We start from the raw sequence: 15,221 nt of genomic DNA, 5'->3' as shown, positions 1-15,221 counted from the left end.
GCCCCCACCTTCTGTACTCGAAGTGCCAGAGTGGGGAATCAGCCTTGACACCCCCCAATGGGACCTCACCTCATTGACAACCACTCCCTCCTGCTCGCTATTTCTCCTTTCCATGAAAGTCGCTTTCCTCATAGCTATTACATCAGCTAGGAGGGTTGGGAGACATGGTAGCTAACCCTTCTCCCCCTTCAGCACTTTCTATAAATACAAGGTCTCTTTACGTCTTCACTCTAAGTTCCTACCCAAGGTGGTTTCCGAGTTCCACTTCAGTCAAGTCATACATTTACATACCTTCTTCCCCAAGCCTCACATCTCTAATGGAAAAAGGAGGTCTCACTTGTTAGATGTTCAGAGAGCTTTGGCTTTTCATCTTGATTAGACAAAGCCCTTCCGGAAATCTCCTCGGCTTTAGTAGCCATAGCAGAGAGATTCAAAGGCAAGCCATTTCCACCGAGAGAATCTCCAAGTGGGACTCAGGGTGCATTACGCACTGCTATCAATTATTGGGACAATCCTCCCAAAGAGATTTGGGCCCATTCTACGAGAGCACAAGCATCAACTACAGCTGCACTCCACAATGTGCCCCTTGCAGACATATGCAAGGTAGCCATGTGGTGTTCGATACACATCTTATTCCACACACACTGCTCTAGTGCATGATTCTGCCATGGGTGATTCATTTGGAGCAGCAATTCTCCATTCCACAGTCTCCTTACACTATCTTCCCACATAGGTAGTGCTGGTTACTCGCTCTCGGTGGAATACAATAGGGACTATCCCTCAAAGAAGAAAATGAACATACTTACCTGTAACTGGAGGTTCTTCGAGATGTGTGGTCTCTATCAGAATTCCAAACGCACCGTACTTACCCTCTGCTGTGGATCCCATAGATCTGTGGTAGAGAAGGAACTGGAGATGCCAGTTGCCTGCTGCATCCTTTATCACCTCAGGCTTAACCATGAGGCTGCATAGGATGCTTGTGCGGACTGTCGAACACTGAAAGCTCCAGCTCCCGGCACATGTGCATAACCGTCAGCGGAATACAGGTAGGGGCCATGCATCTCAAAGAATCTCCAGTTACAGGTAAATAACTTCATTTTCTGTTGCACCCCATCTCCTTCCGGGGAAATTTCTTAGGAGCTGCTGTTTGGGACTCTGTGATAGCATGACTCATGAAAAAGCTTGGACTCGTCTCTCAATAGCTGTGCCCCCTAGCCATCTAAAGCACATCCCATTTTGACTTATTGCTATTGTACCAGAGAACTAATTCAGACTAATGACTGTGTGACCTGTTGTTTAAAAGAGCACAAGAGCAAGTGAGAGTAGGAGAACTAGTAATCACAAAACGCATTTCATTTAGATAAGTTAATTTGTAGTAATTGTTTAAGTAACACTTCATAGTATATATGTACTTCTAAATGTAATGTTACGTGTCTCAGAAATATAATGAAATCTTAGTAATGCAAGGTCTTACTGCCATTAAACCTTTCTATGAAGGGTGGAATAATTGTTGAGAATTACTTGGATTGTGAATTTGCAAAATTTATATAAAGCAAGAGGTATGTACATTGATGCAGTGATTCATTTAATGTGTGGAATAGGAAATGTTAAAACAAATAAACATTTTAAAATGAAAAACTTTACCCATTGAATCGAACACATGGAGAAGCTTTGAAGTATTTCACACATTTGTGTGTGGAAGTCCCCAGTTAATACCTGTGCAGGCTGCAAGTCCTATCCTAAACTGGGTAATCTTTAATATTTAAATAGGTTAACAAAAACATTTAGTTATTATCATTATGTCTGTTCTTTACCATTATTTTCACTAAACCAGCATAATTTACCCTGAAAGCAAGGGCAGATACTTCTGCCCAATACAATTCTGTTCATTTTTGGAGTAAAGAATCTATTACTGCCATCTATGATAACGCTAGTATATGCCTGCCTCATTGCCCACGTCAAGAATAGCCTTGCAATCTGACCCTATATAATTCATTCTACTTAATGAGGATTTTTGGAAAGTATTTTAAAAATGTAGCAACAAAATATGTGCAGGCTTACAGAAAAAAATACGTTATTAATTAGTACTGCTGAGAAACATGTAGGTTCTCATTTTCTAACTGTCATGGGCTAAGAGCTCAATCAGGCCAAAACTTTGACTTGGTCACCTAAAGTTAGCCGCATGACACAGAACCAATTGACCTAAACAGTTGGTCTTATCTCTGTCTCCCGTCTTCCCCCTCTTCCCCCCCCCCTCCATCCCATTGAATTTAGTGGTAGCTCGAGGTGGTCACTACCTGTGAAAACCAAGCTACTTTTAATTCGGTTTTGAGCTTTAAGGTAGAGCTGTGGCCTCAATACTTAGTGGCAGGATGACGTGTTGCTGTGCATTGATTCTTAAAGGCAGCTTTGATAAATTCCTTAAGGAGCAAGTCCCCTTCATATTCCCAGGCCAAGTGGTCGTTGTGGAGGTGGTGGTGGGGAATTGCAGAACCATACCACTATCTGCCTGGCCCATCTACGCACATATGGAATGAAAACACAATGGAAAAGTAACAATGATTCCCCACCTGGGGTCTCACATACATTCTGTAAGCTTCAGAATGACAATGCCCAATTACCTGAATTGCTTTAGCTCCCATACTCAGCTGGGCGACTGCTGTTGCTGCCCCAATCCTGAATGAGGGGGAACCATATTCATGTGTTAGGGATCCCCAGCCTCATCAGTCCCTGTATTAAAACTGTAATAAACTAATATGTTGTGAGGGGACACCCATCACCATGAATAAAGAGAGGCCCATCCTCCCTGGTCTTATTGCCACGTGTGCCCTCGCAGCCTCCACAGGGAAGATCCCAAGCTTGCCACCTTCCTGTAGAATAGTGGATTCACTCTCGCCCCCTTGATCCATTTTTGACGACTTCCAGGTGAATATAACCAATCACCCCTTCCAGTGTATATCCCTCAATTCCAAAGACCTGCCAGAAGAATCCTTACAGGATCCAGCTACTAGCTCACTGATCTTAAAAGCTCCAAAAAAGGCTGCCACAAATGCCAGCCTGAATAAGGCCATCTCCTGTCCACAGCCTCACGTATGGATTTCAGGATCTACATCAGATCCCTAAGTGTGTTAACGGTGATGGAATGACATGTATCCTCACTCCGGCTGGTGCTTCCAGACCACCCCACTCTAAACCTTTGAACTAAAACACTGGGTAACAGCTTAGCCATTGACAGATGTAAGGGCTGACAGAGATGGTTGAAGATGCCAGCTGTTGGATTGCTAACAAAACCATGCACTGCAGCATATATTTCTCTGCAATGGGCCATATTGGTGACAGGCCTTCCAGATCCTGGAATTGCACAGAATTTAACTCTGCAATGTTTGCGGAGATACCGATCTCTGTGCTACACTGACAACCATCATATGCCAAGATTCCATAGTTAGTGGTATTTGTTCGGGTTCCTTGTTGGCTCCTGGTGCCAGATCCCAAAATCTGTCCATCTGAAAATGAGACAGTGCATGTGCTATGCTATTATCAACCCTGGGCACATGCTTGGAAGAGAAATAGATGCTAATGCTTAAACATGGTAGTACAAATGCCCTTACCAATCACATAACCTTGTGTGATCTGGAGGACTGGTGATGGATAACGTATACCAGCTATGTTGTCACACCAGAAACAAGCCCTTTTATTTGCAAACTCCATTCCCCAAATAACCACTGGAACCTAAACAGGAAAAATTCAAGGAATGTTATATTCTGCACTGTCCCTGTTACCATCCAGGTGGAGAACCATTTTTGGGGTGAACTATCTGCTTTGGTAAAATATCCCAAAACCCATCCCTTCCAAAGCATCTGAGTAGATCTTAAAATCAACCTCCATTATTCATTCCTTCCCTTCAGAATGACACTCCATTAAAATTGCTCAGAAATTGTCCACACACCCTGGGGATGAAATCCTCCTCCATCTTTCTAATAACTCTTTTAAAATGGTGAGGTCTTTCTATGCTTGCAGTGGTCACTGCCAACCCCAGGGCTACCACCGAGCAGGGAAAGTTGTGACTAGACTGCAGTTCACAGAGTGTAACTTTCTTTGCCCCTCTACCTCTTCTAATTAAGCCCAGTACCTCCCAAAGCTTATCCTGAGGGAGTTGCAGTATACCAGCCTCTGCATCTAGCTTGATCCCCAGCTAGGTCAGTGTAGAGGACGGTCCCTCTGTGTTGGTCACATGTGCTGTCTCTCTCCTATTCTGAAAGTCCATTATTGAGAGACAGGCTCAAATATTAACATAGTTGAAAGAGTATCAAAGCAATAATTATCAAAGTTCACCTTATGGCCTGGTCATGTTATTAGAATGAGTGATGATAGACTCCGAAAGAAAGGTTTCTCAGAAAGCACAGGAGGGGTGGTCAATGAAAATATTTTTGACATGTTTAAATAGAATCTTAGCTCATTTAACATAAATTTTGATATCAGACACATAATGAAGAGCAACTATCAATGAAGGTTGTAAACACTTTGAAGAAGATAGATGTGGAAAAACTGATCTTTAAAAAAAGGCCAAGCATCCTGTCAAGTATTCAGTGGGAAACTGCATGTTCCCTTGTGACATCTGTTCAGGATCTTGCTTCTCACAGATTGGACTGTGTAGTCACATGAGAACACCACATGATGCTGTGACGACATTGTCAGATGGGATGGAGAGCCATATCATGGCCAGGGTGTTCATGTTAGCACAGACATGGCTCACCTTGACACAACTGTGCCAAGGCACGGTTAATGTTGAAGTCTACATGGAGCCAGTATTGAAAATGATGGCACAGAAGCCAACCTCAGGTAGAAACTTTGGCCACATTGGGTCTCTGGTAGAAACTGATCTGAGACACTCTTCTCTGACAAGCTGATTTGACACCCTGTCATAAAGGGAAGGGTAAACCCCTTTAAAATCCCTCCTGGCCAGAGGAAAAATCCTCTCACCTGTAAAGGGTTAAGAAGCTAAAGGTAACCTCGCTGGCACCTGACCAAAATGGCCAATGAGGAGACAAGATACTTTCAAAAGCTGGGAGGAGGGAGAGAAACAAAGGGTCTGTGTCTGTCTGTCTATGCTGCTTTTGCCAGGGATAGACCAGGAATGGAGTCTTAGAACTTTTAGTAAGTAATCTAGCTAGGTATGTGTTATGATTTCTTTAAATGGCTGAGAAAAGAATTGTGCTGAATAGAATGACTATTCCTGTCTGTGTGTCTTTTTTGTAACTTAAGGTTTTGCCTAGAGGGATTCTCTATGTTTTGAATCTAATTACCCTGTAAGGTATCTACCATCCTGATTTTACAGAGGTGATTCCTTTACTTCTATTAAAAGTCTTCTTGTAAGAAAACTGAATGCTTTTTCATTGTTCTCAGATCCAAGGGTTTGGGTCTGTGGTCACCTATGCAAATTGGTGAGGATTTTTACTAAACCTTCCCCAGGAAGTGGGGTGCAAGGGTTGGGAGGATTTTGGGGGGAAAGACGTGTCCAAACTACGTTTCCCAGTAAACCCAGTTAAAGTTTGGTGGTGGCAGTGGAGATCCAGGGACGAAGGATAAAATTAATTTGTACCTTGGGGAAGTTTTAACCTAAGCTGGTGAAAGTAAGCTTAGGAGGTTTTCATGCAGGTCCCCACATCTGTACCCTAGAGTTCAGAGTGGGGGAGGAACCTTGACACACCCCTTCAAGTTATTGCAGCTCAGATGGTTGCAACTGTGGTAGCCTATCAAAAGTCACCAAGTAGTCCTAAGTCCAAAATCCATTTGGAAGAGTATAGATTAGCACAGAGGCCACACAGCAATGGGGCTTCCCTGAGATATTTCAGCTAACTCATCTTAAATTTCTTTGAGAGCCTCAGAGCTGTGTTAGGCTTTAAAAGCATACAGCATGTGCTCACCTCAGTACTGGCCCCGCTACTACCCCAGTAGAGGTGGGGAGGAGGGCCACGTGTCTTTTCCCACATCATGTTTATCCCTTTGGGAAATGTTGTACTGCTGTTGATGTTGCATTTTTTCAGCACTTTATCTCACACAATGCCATAGAGTACCAGCTCCCAATGATTATTAGCAATCTCAAGTGCACAATTTACACATACATGTGAGTGCTTTTTGTGAAAGGGGCAGGATTGAAAGTAAGAGATTGAAATATTCTTTTCACAGCATACGTCCAGTAGGTACAGTAGCAGTGCAGACATTTCACCCTTCATAGAAAATTGCTTCAGTGTTTGTGAAGGTGTGTGTTGCAGTATGAGAGAGTAGAATCATAGGACAGGAAGAGAGCTCAAGGGGTCAAAAGGTGTCCAGATAACAAATGTGAAAAATCAGGACAGGATGTGGGGAGCAATAGGTGCCTAGGTTTAAAAAAAAAAAAAAAAAAAGCCCCAAATATCAGGACTGTCCCTATAAATCGGGACATCTGGTCACTCTAGGTCATCTAGTCCAGTTCCCTGCACTTATTTCAGTCTTTGGCCTGTCAGTTCAAATCATCAAGGAGGGAAAATATAATTGCCTTTTTATTTTTTAAGAATGTGGACATTTGTCATTAGAAATTGTCATGAGATAACCGACTTATTTTGCTAAAACATTATGTAGTCTTCTGTATCAATTCGTTTTTTTCCTGTAGATAATCTGACCTATAGTTAACCTATTTCTGAATGTGTTTTTGCAGTAAAAATATTACTTAAAATATGATGTTGCTTCATACTTTTGACTTATTTGTTTTTAATAACTTCCTATTTAATTTCAGCAATCTTTCTGGGATCTTTCCGAATGCCTTATGAAGAAATAAAAAATATTATTTTAGAGGTGGATGAAAAGAAGCTGAGTGAATCCTTGATTCAGGTAAGTCATAATGTCATCTGTTTCAGCAAAACAGCTTTCCTCATAACAATCTCTTCAAAGAAATGAGCTTTAACTCAAGAAGAATAAGGAACTATTCAAAATTGTGTGCTAAACGCATGCTATAAACTCCTCACTTTATCTTCTTTAATACCTATGCATTGTGACTGCTCTTTCCGTTTTATTTTTGGATGCGAAGAATACAGACAAAGTAATTGTTATATAAAGGAACTGTTGACAAAAGGGTACATTTGTTTGCCATAGTCTGGCTTCTTTTTGCTTTCATGTTAATTTTCTCATGCATACAGAAAATACTAAGATAATAATGAGCAAATACTCAAATGGTCATTAAGCTATCTTCTACTGATGACGTATGGGGATGCCCCAACCCCCATTCATGTCTGAGAATACAAGAGCCATGTTGGACATCAGATACATTGATTTAATATGGGGTAATATTTACTGCTTGTTAATTACAATATTTTGCAAGTTCGTGCTTCATCATGATGACTTATAGATTTTTTTTTTTTTTTTGCAGTCTGTGGCAGAGGACATAGTACAATTATATTATTGACACCTTTTATTTAATATATGCCAGGGTATCGTGCTGCTTCATGCAATGCCCCCTTAAAGTCAATGAGTTTTGCCTGCGTGGTGACTGTATTGTCAGGCACCATGTACTTAACAATCAGTCATGTTTCCTTTTGTCACTGTGAACATAAATATTGCCTGCAATCATGAAGTATGGAATTTATTCTCTTCTCTGTGCACCTCCATATATTTTCCTCTTGATAGGGGGAAGTTAGTACAGTGTCTGATTCTGCATGGAGACAAACCTACTCCTAACTTGAACTGATTTGATGAGGAGTGAGGCCTCAGTAAATTATCAATGACCAAATAAATCTATTTAAATCTATGCAGAATCCTTCACAAAAAGTCCTGGATGCTATTATTAGTGGGTTTATGTGATGTACAGCAGAGAAAGCACAAAAATGATACTAATGTGTTGCTCAAGACCCGTTACACCATGTGAAATACTTATCGGGAAAACAAGGTGTCAAGTTTCCTTCCCCACTCTGAACTCCAGGGTACAGATGTGGGGACCTGCATGAAAGACCGCCTAAGCTTATTCTTACCATCTTAGGTTAAAAACTTCCCCAGGGTACAAACTTTGCCTTGTCCTTGAACCCTATGCTGCCACCACCAAGCATGTTAAACAAAGATCAGGGAAAGAGCCCACTTGGAGACGTCCTCCCCCAAAATATCCCCCCAAACCCTACACCCCCTTTCCTGGGGAAGGCTTGATAAAAATCCTCACCAATTTGTACAGGTGAACACAGACCCAAAGCCTTTGGATCTTAAGAACAATAAAAAATCAATCAGGTTCTTAAAAGAAGAATTTTAATTAAAGAAAAGGTAAAAGAATCACCTCTGTAAAATCAGGATGGTAAATACCTTACAGGGTAATCAGATTCAAAACAGAGAATCCCTGTAGGCAAAACCTTAAGTTACAAAAAGACACAAAAACAGAAGTATACATTCCATTCAGCACATCTTATTTTGCCAGCCATTAAATGAAAGAAAATCTAACGCATTTCTAGCGAGATTACTTACTAACAAACAGTTGTAAGGCTGCATTCCTGATCTGTTCCCAGCGAAAGCATCAGACAGACAGACCCTTTGTTCCTGCCCCCTCCAGCTTTGAAAGTATCTTGTCTCCTCGTTGGTCATTTTGGTCAGATGCCAGCGAGGTTATCTTAGCTTCTTAACCCTTTACAGATGAAAGGGTTTTGCCTCTGGCCAGGTGGGATTTTATTGCACTGTATACAGAAAGGTGGTTACCCTTCCCTTTGTGTTTGAGACACAAGCTATATAATATAAGTCTGACCTTATTCAAACTCTTCTGAAAAAAAATCTTCCATTCGAATCTAATCCTCCAGATATGTGAGATTGTCATTTATTTACTAGTATAACATTTTCAGTAATACCAATTGCAAAGTATTTACTGGTGGAGGTTGTTTATTTAATCATTTAATACATTTTAGATCTTCTAAAAAATTGTGTACAAAAACTTAGTTATGCCTCTTACATATCACAGGAGGTAAAGCTAAATTGGTATTATATAGTTGTACATATTGAAAATGCTACCTTTCTAATTTATTGTGTTTTAGAAGATATTACTTCCATCTTGTAATTACCAGAAATAATTGGATTATTACTTATATTGAGTACAGAGGAAAATTAATACCATGGTGCTAGTTGCTAGAGAAAAAACTCGCTGGGAAAGAGCAGCGTGTTGTCATCAGAGTCCTTTTTTCTGCAACTTGTTCCCCCAGATGCTGTCACAGGTCAAATCTGGGAAACTTCAGTGCATGCTGAAAGTCAGGTGTTCGGTTATAGTGTCCAAGATCTAAAAAAAATAAATAAAAAATTGCCATTGCAAAGAAGGCAGCTTGCTCTAATGAGTGGGAAGGGCAGCGGTGCATTTTATAATGATCTGTTCATTTTCAGTGTGCTATGTTCTGAGCAGCAGAGAAACTCACCAGCTTTTCTAGTAAGGCTTCATTGAACTGCTGTCTGAAAGGGACAGTACAGGCGTAGTCAGTGCTGAGCTGCGGGGTGTGTGTGGGGGGGTGGTTCTCAAAGTGTGGGAAAGAAAAGTCTATCTTTGCTTCTCTTGCCGGGAGACATGAATTCTTGCCTTTTCTGTGACCTAAGAGCAACCAACTTGATTACTTTCTTCACTTAGAATATAGGCAGTGTATATGAAACTGTTGAAAGATAAATTGTGATTTACCCCTTAAAACAGCTGTGAGCTGCAAAAGACTGGGGAGGGGGGCATAGTGGTGGGAATCCTGAGCCCATATTCAAGAAGGGAGAAGAGAATGAAAAGCACATTCCTCTTCTCTCTTCCAGGTGGCAGGAAAGTCAGATCAGGGCACAGACCTCTTTTCCTAGAAGTTGGTTAGGTTCTCTGGGAAAACTCTTTCGCAGAATTTCCCAGCCTGGGATTTAGAGGTGAATCACAAAGCTAGTTCAGAAGGAAGTAGAGTAGAAGAGTAATTTCAATGTTGAATTGAATTAGTCATAGAAAGCCATATGACTCTGGATCATCTTGGCTTCACATTATACTTGAGCTGCTGTGCTGAAACTGGAGAACTTTTTGAAATCCAGGAGGAGTCCCTAATATAGCTAGTCAAAAGAGCCAATATACAGTTTGCAAAGATTACCTTTCCTTGGGTATAAGATGTATCAATAAATGTATGGCTGATCCAACCACCTTTTGAATTCCTTTGAATTCCAGTGATTGTATGTTGTTTTTACCTTACCCACTGCAAGTGTTATGTTGAATTATTTATTAAAATCGTTTTTATATAGTAGCAAATCCATATGGTCGTATTTTGTAATTAATCTTTACCTCAGAGTCTGTTTTTAGGAATTGCTGAGAAGTGGAGTAAGATTAAAATTAAAAAAAAAAAAAGACGACTCTTGTGTGGGGTGCAGAGGGTATGGTGGGTTGTGAGAATTATTTGATCCGAAGATTAATAAATTATGAAGTTGTAATTTATTGTGTGTTAGAAGTGTTTTATTATGACAAAACAAAAACAATATACTGCATTACAACGCTTGTCTGTTGAAAAAAGAATATATATATATTTTCAATTGGCTTCAGATTTCTTCAAATCATATTGATCTTTCAGAAATGCTGGCATGTATATGGTGGTCATGCAACAAAAAATTGTGTGTAACTAGCAGTATCCATGAAAATCACGGTGAAGTGTTATGTAAATGGATTTTTGTCAAGTTGTGATTCTCAGCTGTCGTAAAATTAGAGGTCTTTCATTTACTTGTTTATATGACCTCCGTTACTAATAATGAGTACATACAACCTTAGGCCTGTTCTTTTCATCAACAGCTATAGTATTTACATAAGGCATTGATGAATGCTAAATTATGCTAGCTTCTGAGACGAGTGGAAAAAACTAAATTAACCTTTAACCATTAAACAAAAAAAGAGTGAAAATTTTTGCCAATTCTGTTTCTCCTCTTGTAAATTTGGTACATTATTGCTTTCAACTCAGCATAATCCTTCATTGCTTATTCTCCTCCAGTAGAGGGAAACTCAGGTGTGTGTGAAGGTACAAATTTAATATTGTTTAATTATCAGAGCTGCAGTTAACAGATTGTGTGTTCTAACAATTCCTGAGCTATCCGTCAATGCTGGGTTTCCCAGGTTACAACAGTGTATAAATGACAGTGGTCTTAAGAGAGTTTGCCATTTCAGTGCTAAGAACCATCAAACTGTTAAGCTACAAGTAGTGATCATGTTAAAGCAAAATGTGTGCTGAAATGTGAGAGCCAGCTCATCCAGATGTAATGGAAAAAAAAAACAACCCAGCACTTCGATAACTATTAAATATAAATGATTCTCTTGATTCTGCCTGTGTTAAACTCGATGGCAAAACTCTGATGTTGAAGCTTGGGCTCAGTGTTCGGAATGTTTAAGATGAGAATAGCAGCTAACAAGGGAGAGGGGTCCTACAGACAAGAGTCTCTTTTGCTGTACAACCCTGGTTGATCCCTGGAGCAGGTCCATCCTGAGCATTGAACGAGGCAAGAATCCAACAGCAAAAAATATGTGACCATGTAAGTAGATTGTATCATAATGCATTCACACAAGGGGGCTGAATTAAGATTCATAACTTAATGCAGAGGTTAACTTAACTTCTGGCATTTTCTTATTTTTGAGTGCTTGATTTGACATTGTATCCGTAATAATGATCTTTTAACATACTTTTGTATGTAACTTCCTAGGCTTAAAAAAAAAAAAAAATGAAAAAAAATCCATCGTGGCGGCATATTGACGCCCACAGTAGGGCTGGAAGTTTTAGAGCGATCCCAGATCTCTTTCATTGAGCTAAAAAAGTAACTGACAGTATTTTGTGTGCCAGCACTAGAGTGGGATGGGACTTGTAGCCAGTATGTTTCACAGATATTTGCTGAGCAGAGGAATGATGAGAGCGAGAAATCCTGGGTTTCATTCACTTTACAAAGAAATAGCAAATCACTAATTTTGGGTGGAAGGGGGGTAGATTTGGATTTATACCCCATCCTTTTAAATCAAAGTCTAAATACTTAGTGCAAAAAACCCAAACCAAAATAAAGCAAAACCACCACCAAAAAGTAAAACAACCACACATTGGAATAAACCCTGCATGGTAAAGTCCTCCTATTGAGGAGAAAAATACATTCCCCCTTTTGTATATTAGTGCTTAGCTTAAATTCATGCTATAGCCTTCCGTCAGGGCCTGTACTGAAATTCCAGCGAGCTTAATTTTAGCAGAACCAGGCCGTTGTATCCTTCAACTATGAGCCCAACAAGCAGCCTAGTAGTATGTTTCTAGTAGATTATTAAGCTTAATTGTTTGGAAGCTGGTAATGATGTAGGGTGGTAATTTCTGTAGCATATTGTAGAAACGTATAAATGGAAAAAAAATAGAAAAACTGAATACATGATGCATTGTTTTACTATCTGCTTTCCTTTTTTCCCCCCACTAATCAATGTTTCTTTAATACACCGTTGTTTGTGCATTTTTATTTGGGGTATTGAGTCCGTATGTATTGGAATACAGGTGCAATTGAAGGCAACTGTGTCTGCACTCCCTCTTTGTAGAACAGTAGGCGCACCTACACTCTGTCGTCTGGCTCCCCTGGCCATCACCTCTTGGGTGAAGAGATACATCTGTGTCCCATCTGACCCGGTGTATCTCCAGGATGAACAGTTCCTTGCCTTCCCTGTCTTATTCCTAGTAAAAGACTCTGCTTAAGTAGACCTTACTTTCTCTTTGGAGACTAACAGGGTAATTTCCCACAGTTATAAGGTACCGCACATCACTTCCGATGCAAGCCTATTTTATTTGTAAGTAAAAGCATTACACAACAAACAATATTAAAACAATTAAAAAATCTACACTAGGCAGTCAGTTCATGTGGTTTTAAACCAGACAGTTTTGCATTTCTAATGTTTTTCCCCCGTCTAGAACTAAGACCAAACTGGATATGTTTGGTCCAGTATTGGATAATGGGTGCCATTTTAAATAATATTCCCTGCCCCCACTGATGTGATGACACGCTCTTCAAAATGGCGGCCTTCTTGCAGCGTGACCATGCACACTGCATTCAAGGTCTCGCTGGTGGGGGTGAGCCCCCTCTGTTCCCAGAATTATCAGAAGGTCTGGTGTTCTGAAGAAGTGTGAGTGGTCACTTAAGCTACCTGTATGCTAATAAACTTACCAGAAATCTCTCTAATCCTAAGATGGATTTTCTTTTTTACACTCTTTCATTATACAAAAGGGAGAAGAGGGAGGGAGTTATGCAAACAATCCAGTAGAGCACTATTTTTTAATTATTAATTTTTATTTTCCTTTGTTTTGCTTTTATATTTCCGATTAGAAATTTGCAGAAGTTAGTAAGAGTTCAATACATATTTTGTTGTGCTTATGTATTTGTTATAAACTGTCTGAAGTGATGAAAGCTTAGGTGGTTGTAAATGTGATCAGTATGGGAAGCATGACATTGATAAGACTACAAAATCTGTTTACATGGAGTTGTTGTTTTCCCTAGAATTTAAAATAAGAACTCAGATTGAGCACCCAACTCTTGACAGAAAACTATCATCTATTAAATTATAGAAGTCACTGTCAAGTATTGTTTCAATTCCTGCACACTGATTTTATAAAACCAACAATAAGACATTCCAGTTTTCTGTCCTCTCATTGTAACTTTTTTTTATTAGACGTAAAATCCTAGGGTCATAGAGGAATTCATTGATATTTACAGCCAGAGATAGAAATTTTCCTATTTGTGAACCCCATTTCTTTTGTTGAAGTTGGTTTATTTTTTTCTCCATCCTGATATAGTAGACACTGCTCTTTGTGGGGAAAAGTGCCAGTAGCAGGATTAGGTAGCTGATCTGTACTGCACCCTACTGAAGTACATGGATGGAGGGGCTTTTTATTACCTCCTTCCTCAGATACCATCTAAGATGCTAATGAGGCAGGGACTATGTCCAGCAATATCCTCAAAACACCAGAAAGGAAATAGACTTCAAGTAATTGACTAGATATAGGACTTCAGTTAATGTTCTTTCTCTGATTTTGAATGCATAGCGTGGACTTGCTGAAGTACATCATAGATTCAAATACTTAAGGAAAATATTTAAACTCAAAGCATTGAGGCTCCTACATTAATCTACAGTTTGGACATAGTGAGACTGGTTTACAGTGTATTTTCATAGGCACTATAATTTGAGTTCAGTAAGATTTCTCTGTGTGCTTTTACATGTACTTTTTGTGTCAATTTGCAGATTTTTAGAATCAGTGGTGTTTTTTTTGGGTATGCTGTGCTGAGAAGCAGTTTGGGGGTATGTTGCTGCACCATAACAATTGCACTAACATAAAAAAACAGTTATGCCCTTCTTCAACCTTAAACTTGCTTCTTTCATCCTGGCCAAAATTCTTATTTAGTGTCACGCTTCATCAGTTGACAAGTGCAAATCCTCAGGCAGGGTTGGGAAGTGAAGCCAGAATAGTTATGGTCACTTAAATCTGATGTAGCTTGCATCTCTGTGTTAGTTGTAGAGTATATTATACGAGTATGTCTGAATGACTTTCTCTTTTATTACTATTGTGGTCCTATTTTTTGGGGATGATAACATGCAAAGGTGGAACAGATACTGAAACTTTTTAAAGAGAATATTCTTAAAACCCAAATTCTCACTTAATAAACTGCTCCAAAATATCCCTGAACATACTGAATCAATTTCTCGCGTTCCCCCTTTCGAGACCTTCTCCATAAAGCAACGTACTTCTTTTTCTCCATTTAATAGAGGCGTAAGAAATGGAGGGGGAGGAAGGCATTGTAAAATAATTGTCTATATGTAGTTATTCATGGTACCAGCTGTAGCTGGTCAAGAATCAGAGAAAATCAGAGTGGTACATTAACCAAAATGACATTGAAACTCAAAATTCAATTTATTTGATTGAAAAATGTCTCCCTAAAGTCCTTCAGATAGATGTATTAAATCTAAAGTGTTGCTTTAGGACCCCCATAAAAAGAAAATTTGAATGATGAATAAAGTCTATTATTCAAGGAGTTTTGGACCTTGACGATAAACAAAACATTTTTAAAGAGTTGAATAAGACTTAGCCACTTAAGGGTAAGGATCAACTTTACTGATCGTTGTATCTTAGGCACATTCAGTATCTATTAAAATAAAGTAGTGGTGAATTTATTCTGAAAACAATGGAAATTTTTTTTAATAGACTGAATGTTCATCTGTAACATGTAAAATAATG

General features: G+C 39.4%; 1 protein-coding gene across 5 annotated transcripts in view; it reads left to right on the top strand.

Moving 5' to 3' along the window:
• The window catches only part of DIAPH2 (diaphanous related formin 2), an 838,844-nt gene that overhangs the window by 310,880 nt on the left and 512,743 nt on the right, over positions 1–15,221 (top strand). For all 5 annotated transcript variants that reach the window (XM_075132420.1, XM_075132419.1, XM_075132418.1 and 2 more), the window contains one exon: positions 6,773–6,867. In XM_075132420.1, the coding sequence (XP_074988521.1) occupies positions 6,773–6,867 (95 nt within the window). The remainder of the gene's footprint in view (positions 1–6,772; positions 6,868–15,221) is intronic.

The sequence above is a fragment of the Caretta caretta genome, chromosome 9, assembly GCF_965140235.1.
Source record: "Caretta caretta isolate rCarCar2 chromosome 9, rCarCar1.hap1, whole genome shotgun sequence".
Classification (NCBI taxonomy): domain Eukaryota; kingdom Metazoa; phylum Chordata; order Testudines; family Cheloniidae; genus Caretta; species Caretta caretta.
The sequence above is the reverse complement of the archived record's forward strand: the minus strand, read 5'-3'. Positions and strand labels throughout refer to the sequence as shown.